The 17,319-nt window shown below is 42.1% G+C and overlaps 1 protein-coding gene across 5 annotated transcripts in view; it reads left to right on the forward strand.

Annotated features, from left to right (window-relative positions):
* Positions 1–17,319, forward strand: part of ptpn13 (protein tyrosine phosphatase non-receptor type 13) — an 82,406-nt gene that overhangs the window by 59,549 nt on the left and 5,538 nt on the right. For 2 of the 5 annotated variants that reach the window (XM_079523553.1, XM_079523554.1), the window contains exons 21-40: positions 888–977; positions 1,163–1,270; positions 1,997–2,128; positions 2,510–3,039; positions 3,480–3,596; positions 5,301–5,394; positions 6,733–6,818; positions 6,942–7,101; positions 8,832–9,046; positions 9,273–9,371; positions 9,770–10,152; positions 10,556–10,715; positions 11,604–11,759; positions 12,449–12,620; positions 13,753–13,963; positions 14,615–14,700; positions 14,811–14,866; positions 15,490–15,645; positions 16,671–16,836; positions 17,083–17,172. In XM_079523553.1, the coding sequence (XP_079379679.1) occupies positions 888–977; positions 1,163–1,270; positions 1,997–2,128; positions 2,510–3,039; positions 3,480–3,596; positions 5,301–5,394; positions 6,733–6,818; positions 6,942–7,101; positions 8,832–9,046; positions 9,273–9,371; positions 9,770–10,152; positions 10,556–10,715; positions 11,604–11,759; positions 12,449–12,620; positions 13,753–13,963; positions 14,615–14,700; positions 14,811–14,866; positions 15,490–15,645; positions 16,671–16,836; positions 17,083–17,172 (3,267 nt within the window). Of the gene's footprint in view, positions 1–887; positions 978–1,162; positions 1,271–1,996; positions 2,129–2,509; positions 3,040–3,479; positions 3,597–5,300; positions 5,395–6,732; positions 6,819–6,941; positions 7,102–8,831; positions 9,047–9,272; positions 9,372–9,769; positions 10,153–10,555; positions 10,716–11,603; positions 11,760–12,448; positions 12,621–13,752; positions 13,964–14,614; positions 14,701–14,810; positions 14,867–15,487; positions 15,646–16,670; positions 16,837–17,082; positions 17,173–17,319 lie in introns of all 5 variants that reach the window. The other 3 variants (XM_079523555.1, XM_079523557.1, XM_079523556.1) reach the window with 3 other exon arrangements.

Below are 17,319 nucleotides of genomic sequence, written 5' to 3' on the forward strand. Positions count from 1 at the left end.
TATTTGTTTTAAGTTTTATGTCATACACTTCTGTATTTACAACTCAACATTGTTCAGCATATTGGCCATATAGCATCTCGATTCTCTAACTATAGCTAACTACTACAAATACAACATACAAAGAATGTCTGTCTTGCTCTCCCCCAGATCAAAGACTAAATCTTCATTATATAACCCAGTGTAGAGTCTCCGCCTGCCTGTGGACTATAATTCTGTCCAGTCTCTCCGTTTAATACCATTATTCTTGGCACAGAACTCGTGACCTTTTCTTTTATCCAGGCTTAGCTCTTCTGTTCAGGGCCATTAGCCAGCAGCGCTAAAGTACATCAGCAACACTGCAGGCCTCTGTTGCATTTAGCCTGATGCTGGCCTGGGCTGACTTACAGTGATATATAGATCTACTAAAGCTCTCAGGGCCTGTGGAACACGTTTCACCAAGGCCTCCTCTGTGTAATGCAGACTGGGCTGCATCCTGTCTGTCGTTCTCTGCTCTGAAACTAAAGATGGAATTTAGTTGAATACATGAACGCTCGCCCCTAAAACACGCTCGCTCCGGGTCAATTCCGGCAACCTCAGAACAGTCGCCACCAGGCATTCCTAAACGTAACCTCAGTAAAATGATGCCTAAAACCTAACCTTATTCCTAAATGTAACCTCGGTAAAACTATGCCAAACCTAACCGTATTCCTAATTCCGTTTTGGGGGAGCCTTCTGGTTATAATTTAGTTTGGTTTCTGGGAGGGCTGTTAGATGTAAAGTGTCTTGCTCACTTGTACTGTATACTGGGCAGACCGAGGGGGGACCAGTGACCTTCTGATTGGCAAACATCCTCTCTACCCACTAAGCTACGGCCGTCCCTGATGCTCTCTGTCTTTTGATTCACACAGACTCGCTAAAGAAGAAATTGAATGCCTTGCCATCCCCACAGAGAGAAATCACAACTGTAAAGTTGAAAAAAGATGTCAAATATGGTCTGGGTAAGCGGCTAGTTCCATGATGTGCCTTTAAAATAATGCCTCCATTTCACACTATATCTACAGCTCAGAGTCAGAATTGGCACGCACACTAAACGGAGTTCTGAGGCTTTTGTTCCATATCCTACCCCATGTCAATGTGTTTGAAAGTCAGTTTATTCTTACATGTGCATGTTTTGTGCCTGCAGGGTTCCAAATTGTAAAGGGTGAGAATTCTGGTCGTATTGACCTAGGCACCATCATCAGTTCTATCACTCCCGGCGGCCCCGCTGATGTCAACGGCTGTCTCAAACCTGGTAGGCCACAGTTCAGTATTATAGTTTGGCATTTTCAAGTACACACAAATGGCTACAAAATCAGGGATAGATTATTTATCTGCTGTCAGGAATAAAATGTAAATTTTTGAGGAAATGAAAAATATAACTTTTTCAGGAAATCAAGAAATCTCTATACTGTATATACAATTACTTGCATGGAGGGGGGAAGAGGTGGTAGAGTTAACAGCTTTAGGAGACAGTTTGAGGCTCCAATGGAGTTGAGAAGTTTTTTGCTACTTTTCATTGGTTCAATATTTTTGTTGTTGTTCAATAGCACTGATTTTATGCAAAAAAAAAAAAATCAAAAACCTTAAAGATTTTGTTAGGCGGTTTCCTCCCGACAGCAACGAAATATGTTTGATAGATTGATTGATAGTGTATACGGAGATCAAGCAGGGTGAACGGACCCTTATGGGTCCATTTGGTTCCATTTGAACACTCAGTTAAGAGGGTCCTTTGGTTCTCAAAACATTTGAGAACCACTAGTACTAGTTGGACTCCTAATATTCCATAGTGTCATAGTAAATAATTGCCATACATATTCTGAAGAAAACCTGGAGATTGACATTCAGTATGTGGGTGTTATGATCAAAATAATGGTGTGTAAAGCAGAAAATAAAAGAAATTGCCACGGACAAGACCAAGTCTTTGCCACGGACACATTGGTGACCCGGTGACCCCTCAAACATTGTATGTTCGGTGCAGGCGACCGTCTGATCTCGGTGAACGACGTACACCTGGAAGGACTCCCTCACGCCGCCACTATAGAGGTCCTCCAGAACTCCCCTGATGACGTCACTCTTGTGGTCTCGCAGCCCAAAGAGAGGCTCTACGAAGGTATAGTAGCAGACGATGCACATTTTAGAGATGCACGATATAATCGGTAGTGTAATCGAAATCGGCCATAAAAATACCATATATCATATATCTGGGATATCGGTTATAATTTCATAGTCGTGCACGCCTAGATGCAATACATTTTATTTTGACTTTTCAGTGTAGTGAGGATTAGTTTTCATTTCTATGTTAAGGTATTATGCAGCAGTAAAAAAGGTAACGATAAAAAAGTCCTCCCTTCCGGACATGGTTAGGTGGTCATGCTGACGTTACCTTTTGCTGTGAGAGTTCATTATTAATAAGGCTGAGGGTATAAAAGAGTATTTTGTATCTGATTCGTATTTGATTTTGGCTAAATCAACATTATTATTTTTTTGGCAGAATCTCCAGCAGCCTTTGTTCCCTATCAGGCCACGTCTTCGGTGACGGCACTTCCCTCTGGTCAGAGACACGAACTAGACTTTGAATCCTCATCTGAGGAGCAAGCTGGAACCGGAAGCCCGAGTCCTCCTCTACACGGTGCCGCCAGCCCCTCGTCGTCCTCCCCGCTCCACCAGCGCGCCAGCCTCTCCCCCTCCTCTCTGCTCCACCTGCGTGCCAGCCTCAGCTCCCAGGACTCGAGGAGAAGCAGTACGGCTGCCAACACCACCCAGGTTTCTGCCAACGGAATACCCCGGAACACTGTTGAAGCTTCTCCTGATGCGGCCGCCGTTGCTGCGCCTGTAGTCCATCAACATAAGCCAGAACCTAGCCTTAGTCTGGACTCTGCTGCTCCACCAGCTCTGCCACCCAAAACCAGGAAGGCTAAAGTTCCAGAGGTTCCGAAGGTTTCAGAACACTCTGACTGGGGTGATTCAGACATGGATGAGGAGACTTACTCTAGTAGTCAAGAGAAACTGAAGCTCAAAAAGGTGCGACCCTGGGTAGCATGTCTGTGGAAAGTCAGTTCACTGGAGTTAAATTAACACTGAGGATTCTTTAAATTTGCACCAAACTTCTGAGCTTTACTTGTCTGACCAGGTAGCCCGTAACTCTTTGAAATTGGTATTTTCATGGTGCAAAACCGCTGCAGATCCTCAAAACAGGATTTTTGCTTGATGTAACTAACTGCCTGCTGTGTATAATAACATTCGCTTGTCGTTGCATTTATGTCAATGCAAGGCAGATTACGCTACGTATGCCGCATGTCATGTCATGTCATGTGGATATATGATCTAATACGTTTACCACTCCCCTCTTATTTCCTTATCTCTCCTTCTCTTTTTCTCTCTCTCTCCATCTTCTGTCTCTATCTGTGCGCATGTCACGGCGGGTGATAACTCCACAACTCCACCCTGTTCTCCGTTTACAGGAGTGCATCATGGAAAGTTTAAGTGGTAATGCCCCAGAGGTCAATAGCCTCCGTCCAGGAGAACTATTTGACATTGAGCTGTCCAAAAAGGACAGTAGCCTGGGCATAAGTGTCACGGTACTGTTCGGCAAGGTTTTAATCCTCTCTTTGTTTTTTCCCCTTTCCCCCTTAATTTTGTGTCTATACTGTATATACATATTGTATGTGTGCTGCTTTTTTGTGTGGCTTCCTTTTTAGCTGTGTGCTGCTACTATCTGATCTTGAAGCTGTGCTTGGCTTTATGTGCATGTCACACTTACTTAACCACTTTTATCCTGGCCACCCTATTTTGGCCATGCCATAGGGCGAAGGTTTTCAAAAACATTTGAAACTTTTTAGAAAATCTACATGCTGAATATTTGTGAAAATAGCTGACCTACAAGCTCATATTGTGAGCTTGGAGTTTGGCTATAAGCTTGTATTTTCGGATCTGTTTTTTAAAAGTTGTAAAGATTTTTTTAAGTCATTCTAGGCAAAGAATTTCTAGGGCTTAAGTGGTTAAGCATTTTTATTTCATTACATCTTGTAGCATGGCATTTTTAACATCATTTCATAACATCATTTCATTCATTGAATGAAGAATCATTTTAATGTTATGGACTATAAGAAAAAGTCCTTCTGCACACCTACAATGGACAGGTGCGTCGGAATGTTATAGACTAAAATGGACTGTTATAGGATAAAAGCCCAATAGGGTAATTAAGATTAATCAATTAAATAAAATGGTAAAGTTGTACAACCGGTACAGTTACCTGATACTAAAGGCACTTGGTTACTTACTAATAACTAGACTAGAGTTATTTGGACCGTGACTGGTACAAGTTCTCTCTCTGAATATCTCACTGGTTGACTTGGCTTTTTCAGTATAGAGCAGTGGTTTTCAACCATTTTCTTATCAAGGCCCATTATGTATTCTGCATTTGAGCCACGGACCACCATTTGATGAGATTTAGCATTGCAAACCCAAAACTAAAGAATATGTACACATGTCCATGCTGTATCGATAGGAAAGGAACCATAGGGAGACAGGCTAACGTTGATCATCATCGTTCTCTAATTGTGGAGACTTCTTGTAAATTAACTTGAGTAATGCAGATGTTTAACAATAATTTAACTCCTCAGAGTGGATTTGGTTTCATTTTACACTCGAGAGTTAAAGATCTATAAGGGTCCATTTGGTTACCAACTCTCCATCGTTTAGCTGGGGACCACCTGGAACCCCCTCAAGGACCACTGGTGGTCCCCGGACCACTGGTTGTAAACCACTGTTATAGAGGAATATTGCCCACGAGGGATAATATTCCTCTATAATGAATAAAAGTGTGTCTACAGACAACACATATGTTCTGTTGTGAGAAATATTTAAAACTGTTTTGAAAATATAGTCCGGTCATCTTAGTTAAATCATTACGTAACCATTACATTTGCTTGGTTAACAAAATGACACTTATTAACACCATCACAATGAAATGAGAAGTGTATGGAACGCTATTGTGCAAAGAGTAAATAGATATTCAACTATTATATGAAAACCATAATATTTGTCTATTACTGCACTTATTCATGATTATTTATAATATCATAACTGCATATTTATTTAATTTGGGCACAATTGGCATTCCATATAAGTAGAGAAGTGCACTGCCTCAATAGTTTCATTGAATCATCATTTGTAAATAACACATCACAAAGTCACCCAGTCACCCATCATCACCCCATTAAAAATCTAACATAATGAAGCATTATTGCTTGTTACCCTAAAACCTCTGTGGTTCTTTCCAGGGGGGAGTCAACACTAGTGTCAGACATGGAGGCATCTACGTGAAGGCAATCATACCCAAAGGAGCTGCTGAGCTGGATGGAAGAATACAGCGGGGTAAGAATAAAAAAACCACCATGTTCCACCACCGATTCAGAACTTAATCAAATGAGCAGACAACACCACTGACAACGGTAAATGGTGCATTTATATCGACCTTTTTCCTGGACACTTTGACACTAACTTTGGAGGAGCCCGGGATCGAACTGGGAACCTTGCGGTTCCCAACCGGATGCGGCTGCTCTGCCGGCTACTCTACCCCTGAGCCACTGCCACCCCCATATGGTGTCTTTGTTGTCTCCATCAGCCGACGGCATGGGGAGACAATGTTTTGCACTCCGTCCGTCCATCCGTGTGTCCGTCCGTCCGTCCGTCCGTCTGTCCGTCTGTGTATAGCTAATCTCCGGCACCGTTAACCAGGTCGATGCCAAACTTTGCACACACACTCCCTGGATGCCATCGATGAACCTCTGCCCCAAATTGTCCAGAACGGCCTGTTATAGCGCCACCATGAGGCAGCTTTTCACATTTTTACCTATAACTGCACAGATCTGCGTGAAACGTTGCATGCACAGTGCACAGTGCACACTCCCTAGAGGCCAACGACAAACCTTTGACCTGCATTTTTCACATCAGCCTTTTATAGTGCCACCAGGAGGCCGACTTTTGTAAAACACATTACTACTCCAGATTCTGTCCAAAAATTCCGCAAATCGTTACACAGTATCTCTATAGTCATGTACTCAAGATGGATCTGTCCAATATTTCATATTCCATTCTAATTGGCTAACATTGGCTTTCAAAGTTTGCAGGATTGCAGGACCGTTTTGAACAAATTGCCTCAAATCATGAACGCAGTGTGCAATTTACGTGAAATCTTTCATGCACTTTCCCACTAGGCTGAGGAATATATCCCACCCTTTTCACATTGGCCTATCCACCAACCAGTGGATTTTTTGCAAAACACATTTTTGTAACAAAATGCCTCAAATCATCCAATAATTGCCATCAAATGCGTAAGAAGAAATGGCACCCTTTTTACATTGGCCATATTATAGCACCACCAGGGGGTCAAAATAACCTGACCTGGCCAGGTGGAGACCTGTGCCCTGAGGAGCACTTTTTCTAGTTATTTTATAAAACACAGGTATCAGTTCAGGTATCAGTAGTCCGCCAAACAAATTGTTTAAAAACATCTGATTTTGTTGTGTATTTTAGGAGAGATAAAGACTATGCATTGATTAATTTCACATTTTCAAAAAAGTTCAATTGGGATGTGTATGCTTTTCATGCACCGGCTGAGGGGGCCTGTTATTTGAGTTAGATTAACACCAAGGATTTGACTGTGTAGCTGCAGTAATGACAACTACAATGATTATCATCCTCCGTGTCTAGGTGATCGTGTGTTGGCAGTCAATGGAAAGAGTTTGGAGGGAGCAACTCATAAACAAGCGGTGGAGGCACTTAGAGATACTGGACAGGTCAGAAATTACATTTAAACAGCCATTTTTATAAAAAGGTACTCCGTTTTAATTACAAGTTGACTCCAACTAAGTTAGTCATGTATCCGAACAGCCAATAATAATATTTTCCCCACCACTCAGACCGTTCACTTGCAGTTGGAGAAGGGGCAGCTTCCTGCTGACAGCGTCCATGCACCAGTCACCCCTCAGTGCACGCCCCCTTGTGGTGTCAACGAGAGCCAGACGAAGAACAAAGATAAGCATATGGAGCCCAAACCGGATTACAGCTTCATTACAGATGGTAAGGAAGCAACAAAATGCACATGGAGAACTCAAGTGTGATTTTACTGTAACCGGTGACGTCCGTAATCGATTAATCGTGGATGTCATATTCCATATAGTCCATATTCCACATAGCTTTTGTCCTGAAAATAGACTGAAAGCACCAACACCTCTTGTAGTATTTATCTGTCATGATGGTCATATGTACCCTCTAGTCAGGGCCGGATTAAGGCTTTTTGATGACCAAACATGTAACTCTGTTTTTACCAAGTTAGTCTTTATCATATTGTCCAGTCACAAAATTAAGTTGGCCACATTACATGTCGCCAGTACATCTGATCATAAAATACAATAATTCCACAATCGCGATCAATGAAGGAAAGGCCAGTGCAGTAATTTCCAACAATCCTTCTTACACAAGCCGACAGTGCTGTCTGGAGGGTGTGTGTGCGGCACTGTGCGCTACCTGGAGCCTCGTGACCCAGGCAGCAGCCCGGTGAGCCTGTGCATTTCCCTGGGCCTGCCTCTAGTTAAAAATAAGGTTGGAGCTTCTTCTGCAGTGCTTCTCCTGGGATGCTTCAAGTTGCAGCGTCACCATGCTGCAGGTGTAGCAATGTAGCATGTTCACATCATTAACATTGCAGTAGCCGTTGCTTCTGGAGCTGGTGTAGTTTGGTGGTGGGTTAGCTCTGGGGGGGTTTTCAGTCAGTGGTCCAGACCCTGCTGATAGGGAAGCCTTACTCATAATGTTGGCCGTGTTTTTGCGAACGAAGTGATTGCGAAGTGAGCACTAACTATAGAAGCTGGCCAAAACTCTGTGTGTGTGTGTGTGTGTGTGTGTGTGTGTGTGTGTGTGTGTGTGTGTGTGTGTGTGTGTGTGTGTGTGTGTGTGTGTGTGTGTGTGTGTGTGTGTGTGTGTGTGTGTGTGTGTGTGTGTGTGTGTGTGTGTGTGTGTGTGTGTGTGTGTGTGTGTGTGTGTGTGTGTGTGTGTGTGTGTGTGTGTGTGTGTAGACTGCCACAACACTTTGTTCGCTTCCCGCGTTTACGCGTCTTACTTGTAATAGTGGGGAACCCTACAAATGTGGTTCTTTGTGCTATTGGTGAACACTGTACTTATTGATGCATGTAACACTAGAGGCTGTGGTGATTAAGTAAAATCCTTTCGTGAACTTTAGGCAGGATTGGTCCTGCCACCAATCCAGATTTTCAGCTTAATTTGTTCCTTTTAATTCCATCAGAATAATTTGTTCAAGGCTCAAGTGCAAATGTATTCAGTTTTTAGAAATATATGTTGAATTGCGCCCTCTGCAAGCTGGAAACCACCTAACTCCATTTTTGAGGTTTTAGTTTTCTTTGCATAAATCAATGCTATTGAACACCCTTTACGTCTGTGTGTCGGTTAAAGAAATATTGAACCAATGAAAAGTAGTAAAAAGCCCTTCGGACAAAACCTATTAACACCATTGGACCCTCAAACTGTCTGCTAAAGCAGCTAACTCCAATACCTCTCCCCCTCTCGTGCAAGTAATTGACAACATATAATGTCATAACATCAATTTTGATGAGGCAGTATTTTTTCATTTCCTGAACATGTTGGAGTTTCTTCCTGACAGCAGAGATCCAGTATGTTGAATTGTGCCCTCTGCAAATACACCTGACAGTAGTCCCAAGAGTATAAACATTGTTATGAGGTATCCACCACTGCAACATATTGAAAGTACAGCTACATTAATAATCTTCTGTCTCCAGACAATGTATTTGAGGTTGGCTTGCTGAAGAACTCTTCAGGACTGGGCTTCAGTTTTTCTCGAGAGGAAAACCTACCCGATGAGCCCACTGGCTCCAGCATGGTCCGTGTCAAAAAGCTGTTCCCTGGCCAACCAGCGGCAGAGAGCGGCCGCATCAACGTAGGCGATGTCATTCTCCGTGTCAATCGAACCTCGCTCAAAGGCCTCTCACAACATGTAAGTCCGGTATCTCCTTGGGTTGGAATCCCAGAGGGGGTTCAACAAACAATGATACATTTAACCACTTTTTCAACCTTGGCGAACATTAACGCTGTGAACTTGTAGATCAGCTATTTCCATTGTGTCACAAAGTATATGGGGCTTAAATTATTTCACGTGTATGATGATTTGCAAGTTAGAATTGCATGCATGAGTTCTAACACGTGTGCATACTGTACTGTAGGAGGTGATCTCAGCCTTACGGGGAACAGGACAGGAGGTAACTCTGCTCCTCTGTAGACCAGAACATGGTGTTCTGCCAGAGTTGGATACTTCGGCCCTGGTGAGAATGTACTTTTTGATTGTGTGTGTGTGTGTGTGTGTGTGTGTGTGTGTGTGTGTGTGTGTGTGTGTGTGTGTGTGTGTGTGTGTGTGTGTGTGTGTGTGTGTGTGTGTGTGTGTGTGTGTGTGTGTGTGTGTGTGTGTGTGTGTGTGTGTGTGTGTGTGTGTGTGTGTGTGTGTGTGTGTGTGTGTGTGTGTGTGTGTGTGTGTGTGTGTGTGTGTGTGGAATAATGTATAGCAGATCTACAAGCTCATAGCGTGGCGCGCTACGAGCTTGTAGGTCTGCTATTATTTTTAAATCGTAAAAATGCGGCACAAATCTTTGAATATATATTCTTTCAGAGCGAACGTTTTTTCAGGCCTAAATGGGTTAATCGAGATCAATCTTTTCCTCAACAGACACCGATGTCTTCCCCTCGTAAGGAACCAGTCGCCCAGGTGGAGTCCAGTCTGAGTTTGAGCAGGACAGCCTCTCCTTCGTCCAGTGAGGGCAAACGGGCCTTGGGTCCCGTGGAAGAGGCCCTGGAGAGGCTGATGCTGAAGTCCCCTGGCCGCCGCAACAGCTACAGTGACAGCACTGATGGCGATGAGGAGGTGGAGGAGGCCTTTAGTCCCAGCGCCCTGGAACACTGCCGACAGACCTGGGACCACAGTGTCTACCAGACCCCCAGTAACAACTTGGGCCTGGGCCGCTACGACAGTCCTGCTCAACTGGACGAGCCTATCCACTCCATGTTCTACTCTCCTAACGCATCTATGACCAGATCTGACCTCACCAGGAGGTAATGTTTACTCAATTACAAAGCATTATAGCAAGAGTTATGGCAACTTGGTGGTACTTGGAGTGAGAGGAAAGTGTTACTTATTAATGTAGCCACTGATTTTAAAAACTGCCCCATTAACCACACGTGTCCCTATTCTGGGCATGTCATAATTTGGTGAAAATAGAAGAGCTTGTACAGAGAATACAGATATTGGGTGAAAGGGATCAATAAGACATTTGTTAGATTCAGAGCTGATCGAATCAAATGATGAAACCGTTTTGCTAAATGAATCCGAGCAGGGCCATCGGAACCCAACTTAAATATTGTTCCAGGTTGCAGCTTTAAACACAGGTGTTTTAGAGGTTGACTTTCGCAAGTGACGCGTGTTCTATATATCTGTGTTTGTGGGTGTTTCGGACAGGTGTCCTTCATCTCCCCTGACGGCTGAGCTTGAATCTCCCCCTCAGCCCATGGTGACTTCTCCTGCTGCCCCCAGCCCAGAGCCCCTACCTCCTCCACTGCCCACACCCCTGAACCTCACCGTGCCAGGGAACGGACAGGACATGGACGACTTTGTCCCGGTAAGAAAGAACCGAGGACGAACTGACGACAGGGAAACTCGTGTGGTCGGAAAGCTGGAATTCTAATAACATATTTCTGTCAGACCTCCAGAAACGGAGCTAGAGATGTGGTTTTTAAAATATTAAAAGTGTATCTGTACAAACCATTAGCATAGTTTTAGCCCATTTAGGCCTGAGAACAGATTCTACAAATGTCTTCCAAACAGTTTTTTTTTGAAAAATCTGTTTCTTTACCAGTGGTGCTCACACTATTTCATGTCAGGGACCCCAAGAATGATATATATATATATGGCTGCAGACACCCCATCTAAAGAATATGTTGTTCCAGAACCCCCCCCCCCCCACACACACACACACCCTCCAGAAGCAAAGATTTGAGTTAAAAACATTCACTGTGAAAGAATTTATATTCAAAGATGTGTGCCACATTTTCACGATTTTTCAAAAATAACATCTACAAGCGGCGACACAGACGCGTCCTCGGGGTCTAAATGGGTTTAGTGTGTTCCTAGTCTCGCGTTCAATGTCTCTCTCAATTTCCAAATGCTTCCATCATACAGTCTGGAGCAACGGAAGTTCCATCATGAGTCAAATATAAAGTGGAAGTGGAGCCTCCTCCCCACTTCCGTTTCGTCTTTACACAGTAGCCCACATTTATCCTAATATAAATAGAAATCATCTAAGCATATATAGCTTGTTGCTTAGCAGAGAATGAAATATCAAAATAAGCTCTAAAGACATTTTAAAATATATTTTCGTGAACGGAAATGGCAGCTTCCTTACTCTGATTTCGGGACGTGTAGTCCCTGACTCTATATAGCATTCGGAGATTGTGGAATAGTTGTCTGGCTACGTGAGACTAGTGTGTTCCTATTTGTCGTCGGTCAGGACGTGGAGCTGAAGGTCTCGTTGGTGAAGTCGGACAAAGGGAGCCTGGGCTTCACGCTAACCAAAGGCAACGATCAGGGCTGCTACATCCATGACATCATTCAGGACCCAGCTAAAGGAGACGGTCGGCTCAGGCCTGGCGACCGAATGATCATGGTAAATACAAGGCTATACCCTTGGGCCTTTAGCTCAACAAAAAGGATGTTTGAAAAGAAGTGACAACGCAAGTGATTTTTTTTTTTTTTTTTTTTTTAACAGGGACAATGCACATTAATCAACACGTCATTTTTAAAATCCATGTAAATGGATTTAGCCATACGCTAATTTGCGTCCACAAACTTTGTCTCAAACAAAACGTTCCCATTGACAATGAATGGAGAGTTTAACGTCATAGTGTCAAATAGGCATAGTGCCTATTTCACGCCATGATGATGTACGATGACAAGAAAGCCCCTCACTTCACAAAGGTGTGATTTCTATTCTTATCTAAAGGGTGTGATGAACTATGCCACCCCCTTGCTCCTAACCACTTAAAACATGGCACACCTATTTTGGGCATGTCATTAACTCATAAGAACCACAAATCTTTAAAAAAAAAAAAGATTTGTGGTTATGAGATATAACATAGTGAAAATTGCCAATTCATAAGCTCGTGGCGCAACGCATTGAGTTTGTAGATGGGATATTTTTGCTATTAGACATATGAAGGAGTACATTATATGGCTTAGGCGGTTCCACCATTATGAAATGTGTCAAATCCCATGACCCTGTGTCAGAAAGACTTCTGATTTGTGTATGTTCTGAATCGGGTTGAGTGAATGATTCATCACATCTGTTCTCTACAGGTGAACAATACAGATGTCTCCAACATGGGCCACACTGAGGTGGTCAACTTGGTGCGTGCTGCTCCCCGGGTGGTGGATTTAATAGTGGGTAGGGTCCTAGAGGCCCCCAAGCCTCCGATAGAAGCCCACCTGCTGCCGGATATCTGCCTCCAGGGGCCCCAAGAAAACCTGGGTAAGGAAAAGTTAATCTACATTGACTCAGCATTTATTTAACAGAACAGGTAAAATGTGGTAAAGGTTAGTATTGTCAGTAAAATCCACATAAGCTCCATTTATGCTCTCGCAAAGTTTGGAAGGGGAGATGGGTGTTGAGTGGGGCCAGCCATCTAGTTCTGTGTGTGTAAGGACTAGTGGGAGAAAGCTGTTGTTGTAAAAGCATGACTTTGCACATGTTTTCCACACAACACACTTTTAAAAACTCAATCAATCTGGTACAACGGTATACATGGCCCAAATACTGCCTGTCTATTGTCGTTTCATCTTCCAAGCCTTCTCTGTTGCTCCGTCCAGAGCTTTTTCAAAATCATACACATACTGAAAATTATTGATTTAATTGTTTTTGTTTTCGAAATACCCCATGTGTCTTTTATTGCTCATTGAATCATTTCATAAAAAAAGCGATTTAAAATGTTTTATACGGCCCAGGCGGTGGCGTAACCGTCTGGGCACCCGACTGGTAATCCAGTCGCAGTGTGCCGCGGGTTCGACTCCCGAGCCCGACACGGCCTTTACTGCATGTCTTCCCCCATCTCTCTCCCGTTTCCTGTCAGCCTACTGTCTGTCCCTTCAAAAACCAATAAAAGGCGTAAGCCGCAAAAAAATATCTTTAAAAAAAAAAAAAAGTTTTATACGTAAATATCACTGGACTTCAAATAACACCAAACATTTATTAATTTTGCTTTGATTATGAAATCGTTTTTTTTTCACCCACATGTTTTATACAACTCTAGTCTTTCTTCTGTGAATTGAGTGTCAAAATGCCTTACAGTAATAAGCAATGTATTTTGGACGAGTCATCATCCAAGATACTGATCTGTAAACAAACCCGAGCCCAGGCTAAGAAGATTGACATGGGAAAATACTTTAGTGTTTATAGAAAGATGCCTGTGAAGAGTAGGCTTCCCTTTCACACATGTGATTCAGCACGAACAAAGGCATCAACCTCTATGAATGAGGCATCAACTATATGAATACGTAATGGCGAGTTTAGTTTAGTTTATTTAGTTTAGTTAGTAAGACTTTACTCTCCTGTCTAATAAAAATGCAAAACAATAAAAAAAACTCCCTCCCTCCTCCTCATGCAGGCTTGATGCTAGATGGTGGCAGTGACAGTGTGTATGGAGTGTTGTTTGTGAAGGACATCCAGCCTGGTTCTGTGGCCTCCGAAGAGGGCAGCCTGAGACCACTGGACATAATCCATTACATCAGTGGAGCTCCCACCCTGGACCTGACTCTGTGTGAGAGCACCAGACTGCTGGAGCTCTCTGCCAGAGACCTCACACTCAAGGCAACACGGTAGTGAAAGAACAAGAATCATTCAACGTAGTCGATATGTTTTTTTGTGTGTGTGCTTTCATAATGTTCCAATTTGGTCTGCACATTGTTTTGTTTCATACTTTCATCACTTCCAATTTCACTTTATCCTGTACGAGTTCTCTCTACTGATTGGATAAAATTGGTATACCGAACCTGAAAATGTACTTTCTGTGTACTAAAGAGCTAGAGAGATGGGCAGATCCCTGTTACTGAACAAACACTCTGAAGCGAATGCTAATATATCGCACTACATTTACCACCACAAACGAATTTCAAAACAACCACACCTCTTTAACATGATATGACTTTATTTATGATGTTGGTGTCACTGGTGGTTGATACCATGAGGTAATAACCAATAGATTAACCACATTAATCCTGGCATGCATGAAATAAAAAATATAACTAAATATTGAATAAAGAAACATAAGTAACTGTCTGGGGTGCACAAAAAAGTCTGAGTACAAGCGAAAATGACCACAGAAGTATTATAAAGTGAAAATTCTCTTTATAATATAAGGCAAAGACAATTTAGGGAATGAATGGTTCCAACATATGGCTTTAATTTTCTTGGATGATTTATTTTTGTTCTAATTTGTTCTGCTTGATTCCTCCTCTCTTCCTCTCAAGGGATGGAAAGCCAGTTTCCACAGAACAGAAGAGTGTCTCTTTTTTCAACAATAACATCAGTCCAAAGGTCTCCACCAGCATGAACGGTACGGATCACGTCCGAAAAACACTGCAAATGCCTGGCATCAGCCATGCTGTTCTGACACTGTCACAGCATGCTAAATGTATGATGCTACTCTTTATTTATTTGTTTAAGGGTATCTTAAAGGGGGAGATCAAAGAGACAACTGTCTGTCAATTTGTCCTTTAGAGGTAAGTACCACCTTGTACAATTGGCAATAACAATTTGGAAGAGAATACATGTTCTTTATTCTTTTAGACAAAGGAAAATAATCTTCTAGAACTACTACATCCATTTTATGACGCAAGCTCTTTAAAATGAATGAAGTGAGAATATTACCCAGATCTGTGTCTCCTGCTAAGTAAAAGATGTATGGGTCTGAAACATTTGTGTGTACGAAATGTACCTTAGATTGAGCCCTGCCACATTGATTTTCTACCATTTTAATATTAATCTATGAACTCTGGCAATTTTTATAGCTTTTCCCCTGTTTATGCACACTTGCATGTTTTTGATTAGCACCACATTTTACTTTATGCATGTAAATACAAATTTAAATTATCAAAATATTCTGGTTGACTGAATAGTTTCTAGGGGCATTTAATTAGGGGCAATTATTACAAATTTGATTGAAGGCTTGGTTAGAATTATTATTTATTACAGGGCCATGAGCACGCACACACAGCCAGTAATGTAATGGCTTGTAACGTGGGTTGAGTGAACGCCTAACATTTGCACATTTTTAAACGTCTCAAGCTCTCTGATGACAATGAATTGATTAAATATGTTTTTGTGCCATTGTGTTAATGTTAAGGAGGAGATAATTCAGCTGGATCTGGAAAAGCCTCCCGCAGGAGGTCTGGGTTTCTCTGTCATTGGAGGGGAGAGGGGGATTTTTGTCAAGTCTATAACCCCAGGGGGAGTAGCTGACTCATCAGGAAAGCTGCAGGTTGGAGACAGACTGCTTAAAGTGAGTTTGTTACACCTTGCCAACACCTTGCTTTACTACTACAACAACAACAACAACATGCTTTGGGTTGAAGGGGACAAAAACAACTTCGACACAGTGTTATGACAATCAAATCCTAAGATCAGCAACATTCACTTCAAATCCTTCGGGTTTGTTAATTGGAACATGAAGGTCATGCCGAAACACATCCATGTACGATTGCTGCCCGTGCTTATTTATAAACCAGAAGGACTTGAAGGGAGTGCTGGTGATCTTGTGACTTAACTATGTTTGAACACTTTGCAGATAGATAGTGCTATGTCTCAATGAAACCTGTGTACAGTGTATATTATTAAGTCTTTAAGTTACAGGCCTTTGTTTCTCCATCTTAAAGGGTAAGACCACTTTTGTTGAGGTTTGGGTTGTGTAGTTACCTTGCCATGATGTAACTCCAAATGTGGACAAGAAATAAAAAATAATTGCTCCAGTGATTAGAAATTGATAATTCGAAATATGCTCCTCATTGACTTACATTGTACACTAAAACGGCTCTCAAAGTCACTCTTTTAGTACGTAAACAAACACAAACAAAGTTGATTCAGACAATATAGAGCATCACCAAAACTCATGTGGTTTAATTTTTTCATAATAACGTTAACTTCCTGTTGATTTGTCCATTTTATTAGGAAGAAAACCCGGACTGGATCCGTGGATCCGGATCCAGTTCTTCAAATAGTAAAATCAACAGGAGGTTAACATTTTTATGAAAAAATAAAACCACATGAGTTTTGGTGATGCTCTATATTGTCTGAATCAACTTTGTTTGTGTTTGTTTACGTACTAAAAGAGTGACTTTGAGAGCCGTTTTAGTGTACAATGTAAGTCAATGAGGAGCATATTTCGAATTATCAATTTCTAATCACTGGAGCAATTATTTTTTATTTCTTGTCCACATTTGGAGTTACATCATGGCAAGGTAACTACACAACCCAAACCTCAACAAAAGTGGTCTTACCCTTTAACTACTGTGTCTGCTGTGTACGTAGGTGAATGAGGTTGCAATGACGGGCGTGTCCCACACCAAAGCTGTCACCACCATCCGCAAAGCCAAAGGTCTAGTTCATCTCATGGTGTCAAGACCACCGGACCAAAATCCTACCACATACCTAGCATACCTACCCATAAATACAGACAAATGCAATGGTAACACAGGTATGAACACATACCTGCCCATCATTTCAGAAACAACATGCAATGGTACTAGCTACAGATATGAACACAATACCCATAATATTTAGAAATACTATTGGATGTATGCCTTTCATGTTTTTAGTGAAACCTTCCAATAATGGTAGCTTTTGATGACTTATGCTGTATTTCCGTTAATAAACAGTGAACCTTTTGAGTAAATGTGAAATGCATGTGTGATGTAGTCTTTTGTCTTGGTGTGGTTCTCAGATATCAGTGAGGACAGTGGAGTAAAGACCAAGCCTTTTACTCCCCGTGATGGGCTGAAGTCTGACAGCCTCCCTATCATACCACCAACAGGTAAAACAATTGCACTCATTGGTCCATTGGAACATGCAGTTGATTGAACTTCCTACTTGAAACCCATTGCTGTTGACCACGGACCAATAGGTTTTATACCATAGACTGTGAAACATATATATGGAAACCATTGGTTTCTACAGACAC

Source organism: Electrona antarctica (assembly GCF_951216825.1).
Source record: "Electrona antarctica genome assembly, chromosome: 16".
NCBI lineage: Eukaryota > Metazoa > Chordata > Actinopteri > Myctophiformes > Myctophidae > Electrona > Electrona antarctica.